Source organism: Typopeltis vanoorti, chromosome 19 (assembly GCF_054136105.1).
Source record: "Typopeltis vanoorti isolate ZY-2024b chromosome 19, IOZ_Tvanoo_1.0, whole genome shotgun sequence".
Taxonomy (NCBI): domain Eukaryota; kingdom Metazoa; phylum Arthropoda; class Arachnida; order Uropygi; family Thelyphonidae; genus Typopeltis; species Typopeltis vanoorti.
The window spans coordinates 35,163,770-35,176,379 of NC_143567.1; the positions used below are offsets into that span (position 1 = coordinate 35,163,770).

Consider the following 12,610-nt stretch of genomic DNA (forward strand, 5'->3'; position numbering starts at 1 on the left):
CCAAATCGTGACTTAAACTCTTAAAGTTTGGTATAGAAAAAAGGTTTGTACTCTCCAGATAACATAAATACAAATTTTACCTTTCCCACACAATGTAAGATAAGAATTTGGTTATTTTACAGAGAAAGCAGATATTTTAACCCATCGCATTACCAAACTCTTAAAAAAAGTTGGTGTAAAAGAGAAAAGAAGGTACATTTTTCTTTTCTTTTCAAATATTTGTACATGATGAAAGTTTAAAAACATATAACTGGCAGTCGAAACTGTTATTTTTTTTTCAAAACTTGATAACACATGCTTGTAGTTGTGAATAATGTACAAATGAACTGAAAAGTGACAATTTTGTTACTACATCTGTAGATACCTTCACCAGACTAGAAGAAACAGTTGTACCAAATTCTAACAATATGACTGTTAGAATTTGATTATTTTACAGAGAAACAGCTGATATTTTAGCCTATCACGTTACTGAAACTCTTAAAAAGTTTGTAGTAAAAAAATTTCAAAGGTATCGTAGCATGCAGATAACAAGGAATCAATATGAATGTATCAAAAAATCACCGTCATTGGAATAGAAAAATAAAAAAAAAAGATTAACACACGTTATAGCCAGAACCGTTCTTCATTTAAATGATACCAAATGATGAAAACAATATGGGTAGGAATTTCAAAACTTTGAAAAGCTGATGAATTTCTTGCTTCCTGTGATTCCAAAATAGTTATTTGAAGGTAAACATTTTAGTTTTCTTGCGAGTCTAAACTTATTTCAAAACTTTACAACCCGTACATTCTAGTAATGGGGGAATTAAAAACAGAGACCATACCAAATAACGGATTTGTAGTTTTGTGAATAAAGTAAAAATGAACTGATAAGTGACAATTTGTTACTACATCTGTAGATACATTCATCAGACTAGAAAAAACAGTCGTACCAAATTCAAACAATACGACTGTTAGAATTTGATTATTTTACAGAGACAAACAGCTGATATTTTAGCCAATCCGTTACTTAAACTCAAAAAATGTTTGTTGTAGAAAATAAAAAGGTATCATAGCATGCAGATAACAAGGAATCAGCATGAATGTATCAAAAAAAATGACCGCCATTGGAAGAGAAAAATCAATAACATTACAAAGTTTATAGTCAGAACCATTCTTCATTTAAATGATACTAAATGATGAAAACCATATGGGTAGGAATTTCAAAACTTTGAAAAGGTGATGAATATGCAATTTCTATACAATTTTTCTTTCTTTCTAACTTTCTTTCTTTCTTTTCATTTTGACAATATGGATATGAATTTCCAAAGCATCTTGCTTGCTGTGATTCCAAAATAGTTATTTGAAGGTAAACATTATTTTCTTTACAATTTTCTTTCTTTCTTTCTTTCTGAGCTAATATTCATTTGAAATAAGAATGCATAATTATTTATTTGTGTTGGAAAGAATATCTAATATAATAATTGTGTTGAAATATATAAATATCCTTACTGTGAAAAAAAAAGAGTCGGGGTGAGAGGACAACAGTGAAAATACAAATTTCAGTATGACCATAACATTTTTTTTTCTCCTTGTAAAATTTCATGCCACAAACTAAACAGATTTTTTTTTTGACTCAGTGAATTAAACGTCTTATTTGTTCACGCAAGCCCTCAAATATATCAAGAAACTGTCAACTCTTGGAAGCAAAAGGAATAATCGGGTATTAAATTAATAACCAGGATTTTGGTGGAGAAGATTTCACCTGAAATGTTACAATACTGCTAGAATTTGGTTATTTTACAGAGCCATTAGATATTTTAAACCAACACGTTACTACACACACACGATTTCTCACTTACGTACAACAATTTGGCGAGCGGATAAGAGAGATATCTTTAAGATAAGACTTAATGAGAAATCTAGTGTTGGAAAATAAATTCACATACATTTTATTTATTCATTAATTTTGCTCAGTTATTCTGTTAGAATATGTAATTAAACTGAATTTTAAAAGTAAAATACAGAAAATAACCATTCAATTTGAAAAAAAAAATCATTTCACTTGTCAGAATTCCATACTCTAACAGCACTCGGAATTCGAAACAGGAAATTACACTTATCCTAAACAAAAAGGTGCATAGACTTTTCCACCAAGCTTAGGAAAACATTGCATGAGCAACTGTGGGAAGGAATTAAACAGAAAACCAATCAGATAGTAATCTAATTAAATATTCAACTATAGAAAAACAGTCATACTTCCCCGAACTGATAATATCGCGCAAAACATCAAAGGAAGAATACGAGTCATTTAAAAGGTTAATACTGCGATTTGTAGTTACCGCTCAGTTCTGGATTATTACTCATGAAAAGCACACGACTTAGGATATGTGTGTCACAATGAATGAATCATGTGAATGCTAAAAACATATAGTCACATCACAAACATCGTATGACCCTATGCTAAGGAATTAACACTGGACCAAACGGACAGAAATCTAAGGAACAAAAGTCAAATAATTTTTCAGATTATTACAGAAATTTCGTTCTTTCAAGATTGTGCGTTTGTGTGTTGTGGTGTGGATAAAAATTCAACTATTTTGGAATATCTATTTGCATTAAGAAGAATCATTCTGGAAAACTGTAAGTCAATTTAAATTATCATTTAAATTTACTGACAACAACGAACATTCACGTCACGATTCCTTATCTTATCTTGATCTTGATCTTGTTCAAAGAGCCACCCCTACTACTTACATACTATACTACTATAGATTATTAATATAAAAGTTTATATTAATAATCTATTAATATAAATAGATTATTTATATTAATAATATAAATAGTTATATTATATAATTGGGAGTTCACAAATTGTTTCAGAACGCTGCAGTAACTGAAGAGTTCTGAAGAGTTCTGAATAGCTTTTCTCTCAGGACCTTATCAATAATATATGATCAATCAATGGAACATTGCTTAGAGCAATGTATTGTCTATACCAGCGCTTCCCAAACGGTGGGCCGCACGTTTTGTTGAGGGGGCCGTGAAATAATGAAAAAAAAATTTAAATGTTTTAAGACTAAGTAATTTTTTTTAATCTTAAAAGAAACGCATTTAATTTTTATTAATTATTATTTCTTTTTTTGTTATTTTTTATATTTTAATGGAAAAAAATCACACACTGGTGGGGGTTCACAAATTTTGCTTCCTGCTTATTTCGGCGCTTGATAACTATTAGTAAATATAGGCTTATTCATATAAGTTTCATTTCAAAACAGAAATCTAAGAATTGCAATTTCAAATATTTCACCTGATATTGACTTTTTGTATTGCATTATTGAAACAAATCCATCACATTAAATTGTTATTAAACTTCTTTAATGTTTTTATATCTTTCTTTATTACTAATCGTTTTACGTTTCATGTGCTTGTACTGCAAAAGTACAATAACAATATATCTATTTATATAAAAAATATGAGATAATGTGCTATGTCAAAAATGTATATGTAAGATGCTAAAAATGTAATATTTGCATTTCATTTTTGCAATATTCGCTGTGTATGTTTTGTATTGAATATAAATATAATAAATATTATAATAATATGTCTATATTACGATTTTTTGAGGGGGGGGCGTGAAATATTTTAATTTTTCCAAAGGGGGAACTGACATCCAGAAGTTTGGGAAGCACTAGTCTATACAATATATTATTATTATTATTATTACTACGGGCTACTCCAGGAGTCCTTAGACTCATCGAGGGAGGCCCTAAACATCATGTTCACACAACTGTTCAACATTCTCACACTATCTATCATACCTTGCCTTGAACTCGCTCACTGTCATAGCACCCACAACAGACTCTGGCAGCTTATTCCACTCATTTACCACTCTAAAAGTAAAGAACCCAGCTCTAACACCCCTGCTAACCACGCTCTTGCCCAGCTTCCATGGGTGTCCCCTAGTTCTCCCACCACCAGTCCTGATTTCAAAAATATCATCTGAATTAATCCTATAGAATCCTTTTAGCAAGTTGAATGTCTCAATCATATCTCCCCTCTTCTGCCTATCAACTAGTTTCTGCAACCCACAAATCTTCAACCTGTTCTCATATGGTTCATTCCATAGACCTGCTATCATCTTAGTCACTCGCCTCTGGCTCCTCTCCACCTCCTCCCCATCAAGAAGGAACCGAGGTGACCAAATCTGATCACAGTAGTCGAGATGAGGTCTTATCAGGGCTCGGTACAGAGGTATAATAACTTGCTTGTCTCTGCTCGTCAAGGTATTTTTCAACAACCAAGTGAGTTGATGAGCTGATTTAGCTACTTTCGCAATGTGCCCCCTAAACTTCATCTCCCTATCCACCAACACTCCCAAGTCCCTGGCCTCATCAATCTCTTGGAGTACAGTTCCACCAATGTGGCATACTGCTGCTAATCTTTTCACTCCGAAATGCATAACCTTACATTTTGTCACATTAAATTGACATCCATTCTCCTTAGTCCAGAACTCCAATCTATCTAAGTCATCTTGCAAGACTTTGACATCTTCTGCGTTCACTATCGCCCTACCCAACTTTGCATCATCAGCGAACAAATGAACTGTCCCACTTAGACCCTTCCCTATATCGTTAATGAACAGATTAAACAGCAGTGGTCCAAGAACAGAACCCTGTGGCACACCACTAGTCACAGGCCGTCTTTTGGACTCTATTCCTGAATAAACCACTCTTTGATATCTCTCCATCAACCACCCAGCTATCCATCTCACCAACCCTATATCCATTCCCATATGTTGTAGTTTACAGATTAGAATTCCATATGGTATCCTGTCAAACGCCTTTGCCAGTCCATATATAAATCGTAATTCCGCAGTTAGAATCGATGGAAGTACAAGAAGATTGTTTGATGTAAAATTAGGCGTAAGTCAAGGATGCACTCTACTTCCACTCATTCATCATCTATAGAAATCACGTTATGTATGAGAGAAAGTATCACTAAGTTATATCTGTATCAGAATAGGTGATACGAAACTTAGCTCTTTGTTAATGCGAATGATGCACTCATAAACAAATCTAGTGCAAGTCTCCAGGTTTCTTTAGCTAAACTGAATAGAAGCTGTAATAAATTTAGCATGAAAATTAGCAATAAAAAAGCCATACCCAAGAACTGTGAAAAGAGGCAGAAACATGGAGAACCTGTAGAAAAAGTAAAATATTTCAGCTATTTACGCATATTTTTAGTGAAGATTGAAAATTAAATATGGAAATGGATAATAGAATAAACAGAGTTTGTATGATGGGGATCCAGTTGAGTATATACATCCATGGATGTATATCCATACCCAAGGTAGAATTGTGATTGTCTTTAAGTGGGAGACGAATTTCACCGCTTGGTGTGAAACCACCTCCCCACTTGTTGATGGCTTGAAGTGGCTCGAAAAAGTTCCATATAGTCTATAGAGCGAGGTTTGGAGACTATGTAAAAAATAAATAAATAACGAAAATTATAAAAAATCTTTGGAGCCCGTGTAGCTCAGTAGAAGTGGTGTTTGCACTCTACAGCGCTTTTCCGCAATAAGAAAGACTTCGGTTCAAAAGTAGTCACAGACTAGAGAAACATTTTCTAAGCCTTTTTTCGACTGGTGCCCGAGTTAGTCGATCTCTGGCACGGAAAGCGAGTTTTTTCTCACCGAAACTCCAGTGTTTCATCCCGTAAACTCAAGAAAATCTACTTTAGAACCCACACTATTTTCAGACATTAAAATATTGTGTTAGGATTAGAGAGCACGAGATGACGACACTTGTCGTCTCTTCACTGCGTGGCGATTAAATTCTAATAGCCTTGGGACAGCTATCTCTGATTGGCTACCAGCGGAGATTGAACTGACCACTCAATCTCCAAAAGTTGGATAGAGCTGAAACAGCATCGCCTACTCCTTGTACGGGAATAAAACGGGTAGCGGGTCTTTTTTTTTTTTCCTAATAAAAAATCTTCAGCTCACCCAAAATACTATTAAACCATAGGCTTACAACCTTTCATGTGTGGGATATACATAAACAATTATAAACTATTCTGGAATGTGTGAAGAATAAGGTGGTATGGTGACTAAAACAGAATGGTAGTGTTTGATGTTTGATACAAAGATGGCAGGGAAAAGAACCAGAGAAAGATTAAGATCAAGCTGGACCGATTCAGTCAGAAGTGCCTTAGACGACAGGAACTAAGATTCTATAGTATTGAAGCTCTGAGAAGTGACAGAATAAAGTGAAATTATTGAGAGGGTATTAGTAATAATGGAAAAACATTATCATCTTGAATTATCACAACACCGCTTTCCGGAACGTATTACAAAATTGAAAGGAAAGCAAGCAGTCTTGCTTACTGCATATAGGTCACTCGTTTAAAACATGTTGGGAATAATATATTAAATAATATACCTGGAATGTAACAATCCAGTCTGAATACCTTCTGCCATGTTTCGTACTGCCCAACAAATTTCTTCTCTGGATGCATAAGATACACAGATATTTACGCATATCCTAAATGGAAATAAAAAATAAATTGAAACTAGCACATTTCATTTAAAATTCGCAATTAAGAATATAAAGCGTTATCATAAACTGACATCACTTAGGCTTTATTATAAAAACTCTTTCAAAATATGCTACGCTAATGAATAAATCGTTCCCAGTTTCGTTTCTTATTTTCTTTTTTCATTTTTTAATTCAAAAAAATCTCGAACCTTCAATGGGTTTCAGTATGATTTCCATTCATATTTCCGATTTATATCCAGCAGACCCTATCCTACTACGTTTACTTCATAAAGTAAACGCTACCCTCATGCGAAACCTGTTGCTGCCATGCAATTATTATTATTATTATTATTATTATTATTATTATTATTATTATTATTATTATTATTATTATTATTATTATTATTATTATCATCATCATCATCATCATCATCATCTCATAATTGATACACAGTCAAAACAAGATTTAAATAACATTAGAACCCACATTATCTCAGACATTAAATACGAGTGTTAGGGTTATGGACCACGAGATGGCGGCACCTGTAGAGCCGTCTCTCTTCACTGCGTGCAGCTTAATTAGTGATAGCCTTGGGCCAGCTATGTCTGATTGGGTACCAGTGGAGATTGAACTGCCCACTCTGTCTCCAAAAGTTAGATAGGGCTAAAAATGGCCTCGCCTACTCCCTGTATATACGGGAATAAAAAGGCGTTAGCTGATATTTTTTTATTTAAACAACAATTTGACTGGTGATACAGAACAATTCAGATTTCCCCCAAGAATCTAAGAACAGTCTCTCAGGTAGCGTCGTAAAATACGGACTGTTCCAAGTAATGCTGTTTTTTGTAGATCATATGGGGTCACTTCGTTCATGTTTAATTACTGTAAATAGTTCGATAGCTTCTTTGAAATTGCGCCAAGTGCACCGATAACTATTGGGATAACTTTAGTGTGTTTAAGCCAAAGCCTGCCGATTTCGATTGCCAGATCTCGATATTTAGTATTTTTTTCGAGTTCTTTGTTGTTAATGTTGTTATCACTGTGTGTATTGCGATATCGATAATCCAAACCTGTCGATGTTCGATAATTGTGATGTCAGGTCTATTGTGTTCCAAATGCCGATCAGTTTGTATTCGAAAGTCCCAGAGAATTTTTGCTGTTTCGTTTTCCAATACTGTCTCTATTTTATACTACCACCAGTAATGAGATGTAGGAAAGCCATATTTTTTGCATACATGCCAATGAACTATTTTGGCCACTTAATCATGACGGTATTTATAGTCAGTTTGAGCTAACTTGCTGCAGGCACTGATTAGATGTTTTACAGTGTCTCATCTTTCTGATCGCATAATCTGCATTTGCCGTTATCATTGATGTTCAAAATTTTTGCTTTCATTGCATTAGTTTGTAATGCCTGTTTTTTAGCTGCTAAAATAAATTCTTCTGTTCTTTTTTAATATATCCATATTGTAAGCATCGCCATCTGTTGTTCACATCCGTTTTTTCCTCGGTATCTCTAAGAAATTGGCCATGCAAAGATTTATTTTTCCAGCGCACATGTCGGTTATTTTGCTGTTCCTTTTTGTAATCTCGTTTGTTTCCTGTTGCTTTCAGAAGACAGACCCTCTCGTGTTCATGGACAATAGCTCTCAGCAAATGTTTGAAGCATTTGCTGAGCGCTCTTGTCCATGTACCTTTTTAAGCTAAATTCTCTTCTTCCACAGTCTGTCTCACTTGCAGCAGACCCGGTCCACTTATTTTCCTTGGTAGGTACAACCGGTGAACATCACTTCGTGGATGTAATGCATGATGCATAGTCATTAGGTTTCTAGTTTTGCGGTCCAATTTGTCCAGGTCTTCTTTTGTCCAATCTATTATGCCAGCTGTGCATCGGATCACTGGTATAGCCCAAGAATTCATTGTTCTAATTGTGTTTAATCCATTTAGTTTTGTTTTCAGAATATTTCTAACTCTTTTGGTGTATTCTGTTGCTGCCTGTTGTTTAACTTTCGAGTGGTGAATGTCACTGGCTTCTAATATTCCTAAATATTTATAATGTTCGGCAGCTGAAATTGCTTTTATATATTTCTCTTGATCAAAATTAAAATTGCTAGTGTCATTAACTTTCCCTCGTTTAATAGATAAAAATGCACATTTATCTAAACCAAATTCCAATTTGATGTCCTGATTGAAAATACAAACTGTGTTCAGTAAAGAGTCTATTTGCTGGGAGATTTTCCATATAACTTCAAGTCATCCATATACAATAGATGGGAAATTTTAATATTACCTTTACGAATTTCATATCCAAGTTTTGTTTTGTTCATAATCATAGATAAAGGTATCAAAGAAATGTTGACAAGGAATCACCTTGAAAAAATCCACGTTTAATGCTGATATCTCCGAATCGTTCATTATTCACTATTAAAGCTGTTATCCATGGTTTCATAGCAGTAGCCAGAAAGGAACATATGGTTTTGCTAATTCCAAATATTTTTAGGATCCAGGAGTGTGGGAGAGAATCGAATGCTTTCTTATAGTCTATCCGTGCCATGTTTAAGTTAGTTTTTCGTCTTTTTGAATTTCTGAGAATCATTTTATTAATAAGGATCTGGTGTTTTGTTCCTCTGGATTTTTGAAAATTGCCTTTTTGTTCAATCGGATAAATCTGCTTATATGATAAGTAGTGGTATATGGAATTTGCTATGATTGCAGTGAGCAGCTTAAGCATAGCGTAAGTTACTTGGGTCTGCACCCTTATCTTTTATGAAAGAAAAGTGCCCACAGATATTATCCACTATTCCACTGAGCCTGACTGTAACAAATAATTAAATTGTTCTGCCATTCGATCATGTAGACTGGTTAGATGCTTTAACCAAAATCCATGTAGTTCGTCTTTGCCAGGTGCACTCCAGTTTTTTAATTTTGTAGCTTGTGCGTTGACCATTTCATTAGCGATAATGACATTTTGCATTTGTGTTTGTTTCATTTCTGATTCTATTTCCTTAATCCACGAGGCATCTTTATTGTGTTCTGTAAGATTATCCCAGATTGTCTTCCAAAATTTGAACGTTTCTTCTTTTTGCTGGTGAATGATTGTTTGCATTTGTATTTGTCTGGAGAGACTGAAAGAACTGACGTTGGTTCTGTTGAAATTGCCTATTTTGCACATATTTGTTTATTCTTGCTTCATACCTTTTAATTTTCTGTGCAGTCGCTATAATTCTTTGTTTTAGCTCTTCAACAATTGTTTTGTTGGCCAATTATATGTGTTAATCAGTTTGTTTTTGATGCTATTATTTTTCAACTGTCCTTCTTTAAAATTCTTTAAGTTGCTGAAATCAGCTCGAAGTTTATTGACTTTTCGTTCCAACCGGATTTTCCATGGTGCAGATTGTTTCATCCTCGGCTTTTGCCCTTGCAATTTGCAACCAAGCTTCACTGTAATGATATAGGCTGCGCTGTATTGGAGCTGATTTGTTTCCTTTATGCTGTTGGTTGTTGGTTTTAATCACAGCATTTGCGTCTAAGAGGAGCAGTTTTACTTAGATTCATGTAATGGTGGTAGTCTTATACGATCATTTATGGAGTTCATATGTTCCAGTATCCCCGACTTCATTTTACACTGCACTTCTGTCAAAACATGCTTGAGGTATGTCGTCAGCTTGATGCTTACTGAATAGAATTCCAAAGTTTGATATAGCTACCTCCTGATGATTTGCTGTTAGTGGAGGTGTTTATTGCGTAACTCTTGCAGCTCAAGTTAAGTAAATATTTTGTTACTGAAAATGAAATTCTTATTGTGGTCCATAAGTATTTGTTCTGTTATTGCAGATTCTGGGAATTTTTTTTCCAAATTTAATGCATACGCTTTCTAAAACCTCGTTTTTCTGGTGTTAATCTGTAAAAACATTTCATAACTTCTCTGTTTTCTTCTACAGTCCATTTTTTACGTTTGGTTTCTTCTAGTCGCTTTTCAGCTATTTGTTCTGATTTCCCAGCAAGGAGAGCTGGGTCCAATAATCAACTTGTCGACTGATGCCCAGGATCCACACATCTGAAGCAGTCCTTGATGACGCGGGCGTCGACTGATCCAGTATGGATTTCTTCTTACTTTTCACCATTAAAATGGGGATGGAACACTGTTAGTCTGGCACCTCAGTTGAGACCTGTCTGACAAGGGTGACCCTGTTGGCAGCTATGCTACCCCCAGAATAGCTCTCAACATCACTGAAGTACGCAAGCCTCACTGCCTCGACAAGGTCGTGTCCCTTCGTGGGGATTATTATTATTATTATTATTATTATTATTATTAAGTGATATTTTCAGGAAGTCAGGGACTCACCGAGCGAGGACACATATTACCCGCACCAGCAATCATGCCTGTTCCTGAATTCGTTCGCACTGCTTGCACACACACACAATATCCAAATTGCAATCAAGCTACTCAATGAGAGAAAAATATAGTCTTCACTCTCTTCTTGACAGCATTCATTGTCAACTTGCAAGGATGCCCTTACATACTTTCCCCACTCTTCATAAAATGAAACATCCCATCTACTGAAATCTTGAACGACCCTTTCAGAAGTCTCAATCATATCACCCTTCTTTTTCCTGTGTCACCAAGAAAACCAGACTTGCGCACAATAGTCCAAGTGAGGTCTTATCAAGGTCTTGTTGTTGTCGTGTAGGATTCCTCCCAAATTTCTCTTAGGACTGTTTCAGGTTTTGCCCTCCAACGGGGCCAGTTTGCCTGTTCTGAGGGACGAAACACCCGAGTTTTCGGGAGAAAAACTCTCTACCTTCTTATAAGACCGGCTAACTCATCTTTAGTCAAAAGAGACCAGATGAAGGTTCCTCACGCCATAGACGGCAATCAAACCCATTTCTTTTCCGACCAATTTTCTGATATCTGATTACGCACAAATAAACAACTAAAAAAAAAAAATACAGAACTAAAAACTTTATTTGTGTATTTAAAAATGTATTTATCACTTTTACTTATTTTAATACAACAAATATTTTAATACAACAAATATATATATATATATTGGAATAAAATATTTATTTCTCTATTTTGGAAAACCAAAGTCAGAAAAAAAAAACAGATTGATTACAAACTCACAAGTTACAGGAAATGCTGGTTGATTAAAAAAAAAAAGTTAATGTGAAATTTGGCATTGTTTGGACCTCTCAATATTTTCATAGTCAAGTTGATATGAAGAAGTGGCCAATCACAGACAATAATCTTATGATCATTTGTAATTTGGTTTCTTAATTGATTTTTTATGACGGTCATATTTGAAAAAGCGGATTCTGACAAGTATGTCGATCCGAAATACGACAGAATTTTTCGCGCAATATCAGTTAATATTGGTAATTTTTCATGTGCATACTTCCAAATGACTTCATTGTTTATTGATTTTAAATGTAAACTATTCTGAATGTTTATTATGTCAAGTTCTACTTCGGCTTGGTTTATATCAAACATCCCACTAATTTTTTTTGAAATTTCTGTGATGTTCAAGTTTTCTTGAAATGGATTATTGATAAAAGATACAATCTTTCAGTTTTATTTAAATCTTTAAATCTTGAATTTATTTCTTCCTCAACTAATTCTATTTCACGAATAAATTCTTTTAAATCATAGAGAAGCATTTCTTGATTTTGATCAAACAATATTAATAAATGTGGAAGATATCTAAATTCGCAGTCATTTATATTTTTCTTTAATAAAAGTCGGTATTGTTGTAAAGTTTTTATTGAACTTAACATGTCAATTAATTTTTTATCTGTACCTTGTAACTCTAAATTTAAATTGCTTAATTTCGTACAGAAATCTACTAAAAATGATAAGTGTAACAACCATCTTTTATCACTCAGTTGTGGATAAATATCTCCTTTTTCATCAAGAAAACTTTTATATCTTGACTACTGCTGAGCCAGCGAACATTATTGTGCAACAGAAGTTCTCATCATCTGCCTGTAATTTAAATAATCACCGTTGCAGGGCCTTTCCTCGAACAGAATTTATAATTTTAAATGTAATATCCAAAACATCTTTTGTGTTCAATCTTTTACTACACAGTAC

At 34.2% G+C, this 12,610-nt stretch overlaps 1 protein-coding gene across 1 annotated transcript in view; it reads right to left on the reverse strand.

Annotated features, from left to right (window-relative positions):
- Positions 1–12,610, reverse strand: part of LOC150095992 (dehydrodolichyl diphosphate synthase complex subunit DHDDS-like) — a 47,832-nt gene that overhangs the window by 10,188 nt on the left and 25,034 nt on the right. The window contains exon 5 of the mRNA XM_090409586.1: positions 6,423–6,524. Coding sequence (XP_090265712.1) covers positions 6,423–6,524 — 102 coding nt within the window. The remainder of the gene's footprint in view (positions 1–6,422; positions 6,525–12,610) is intronic.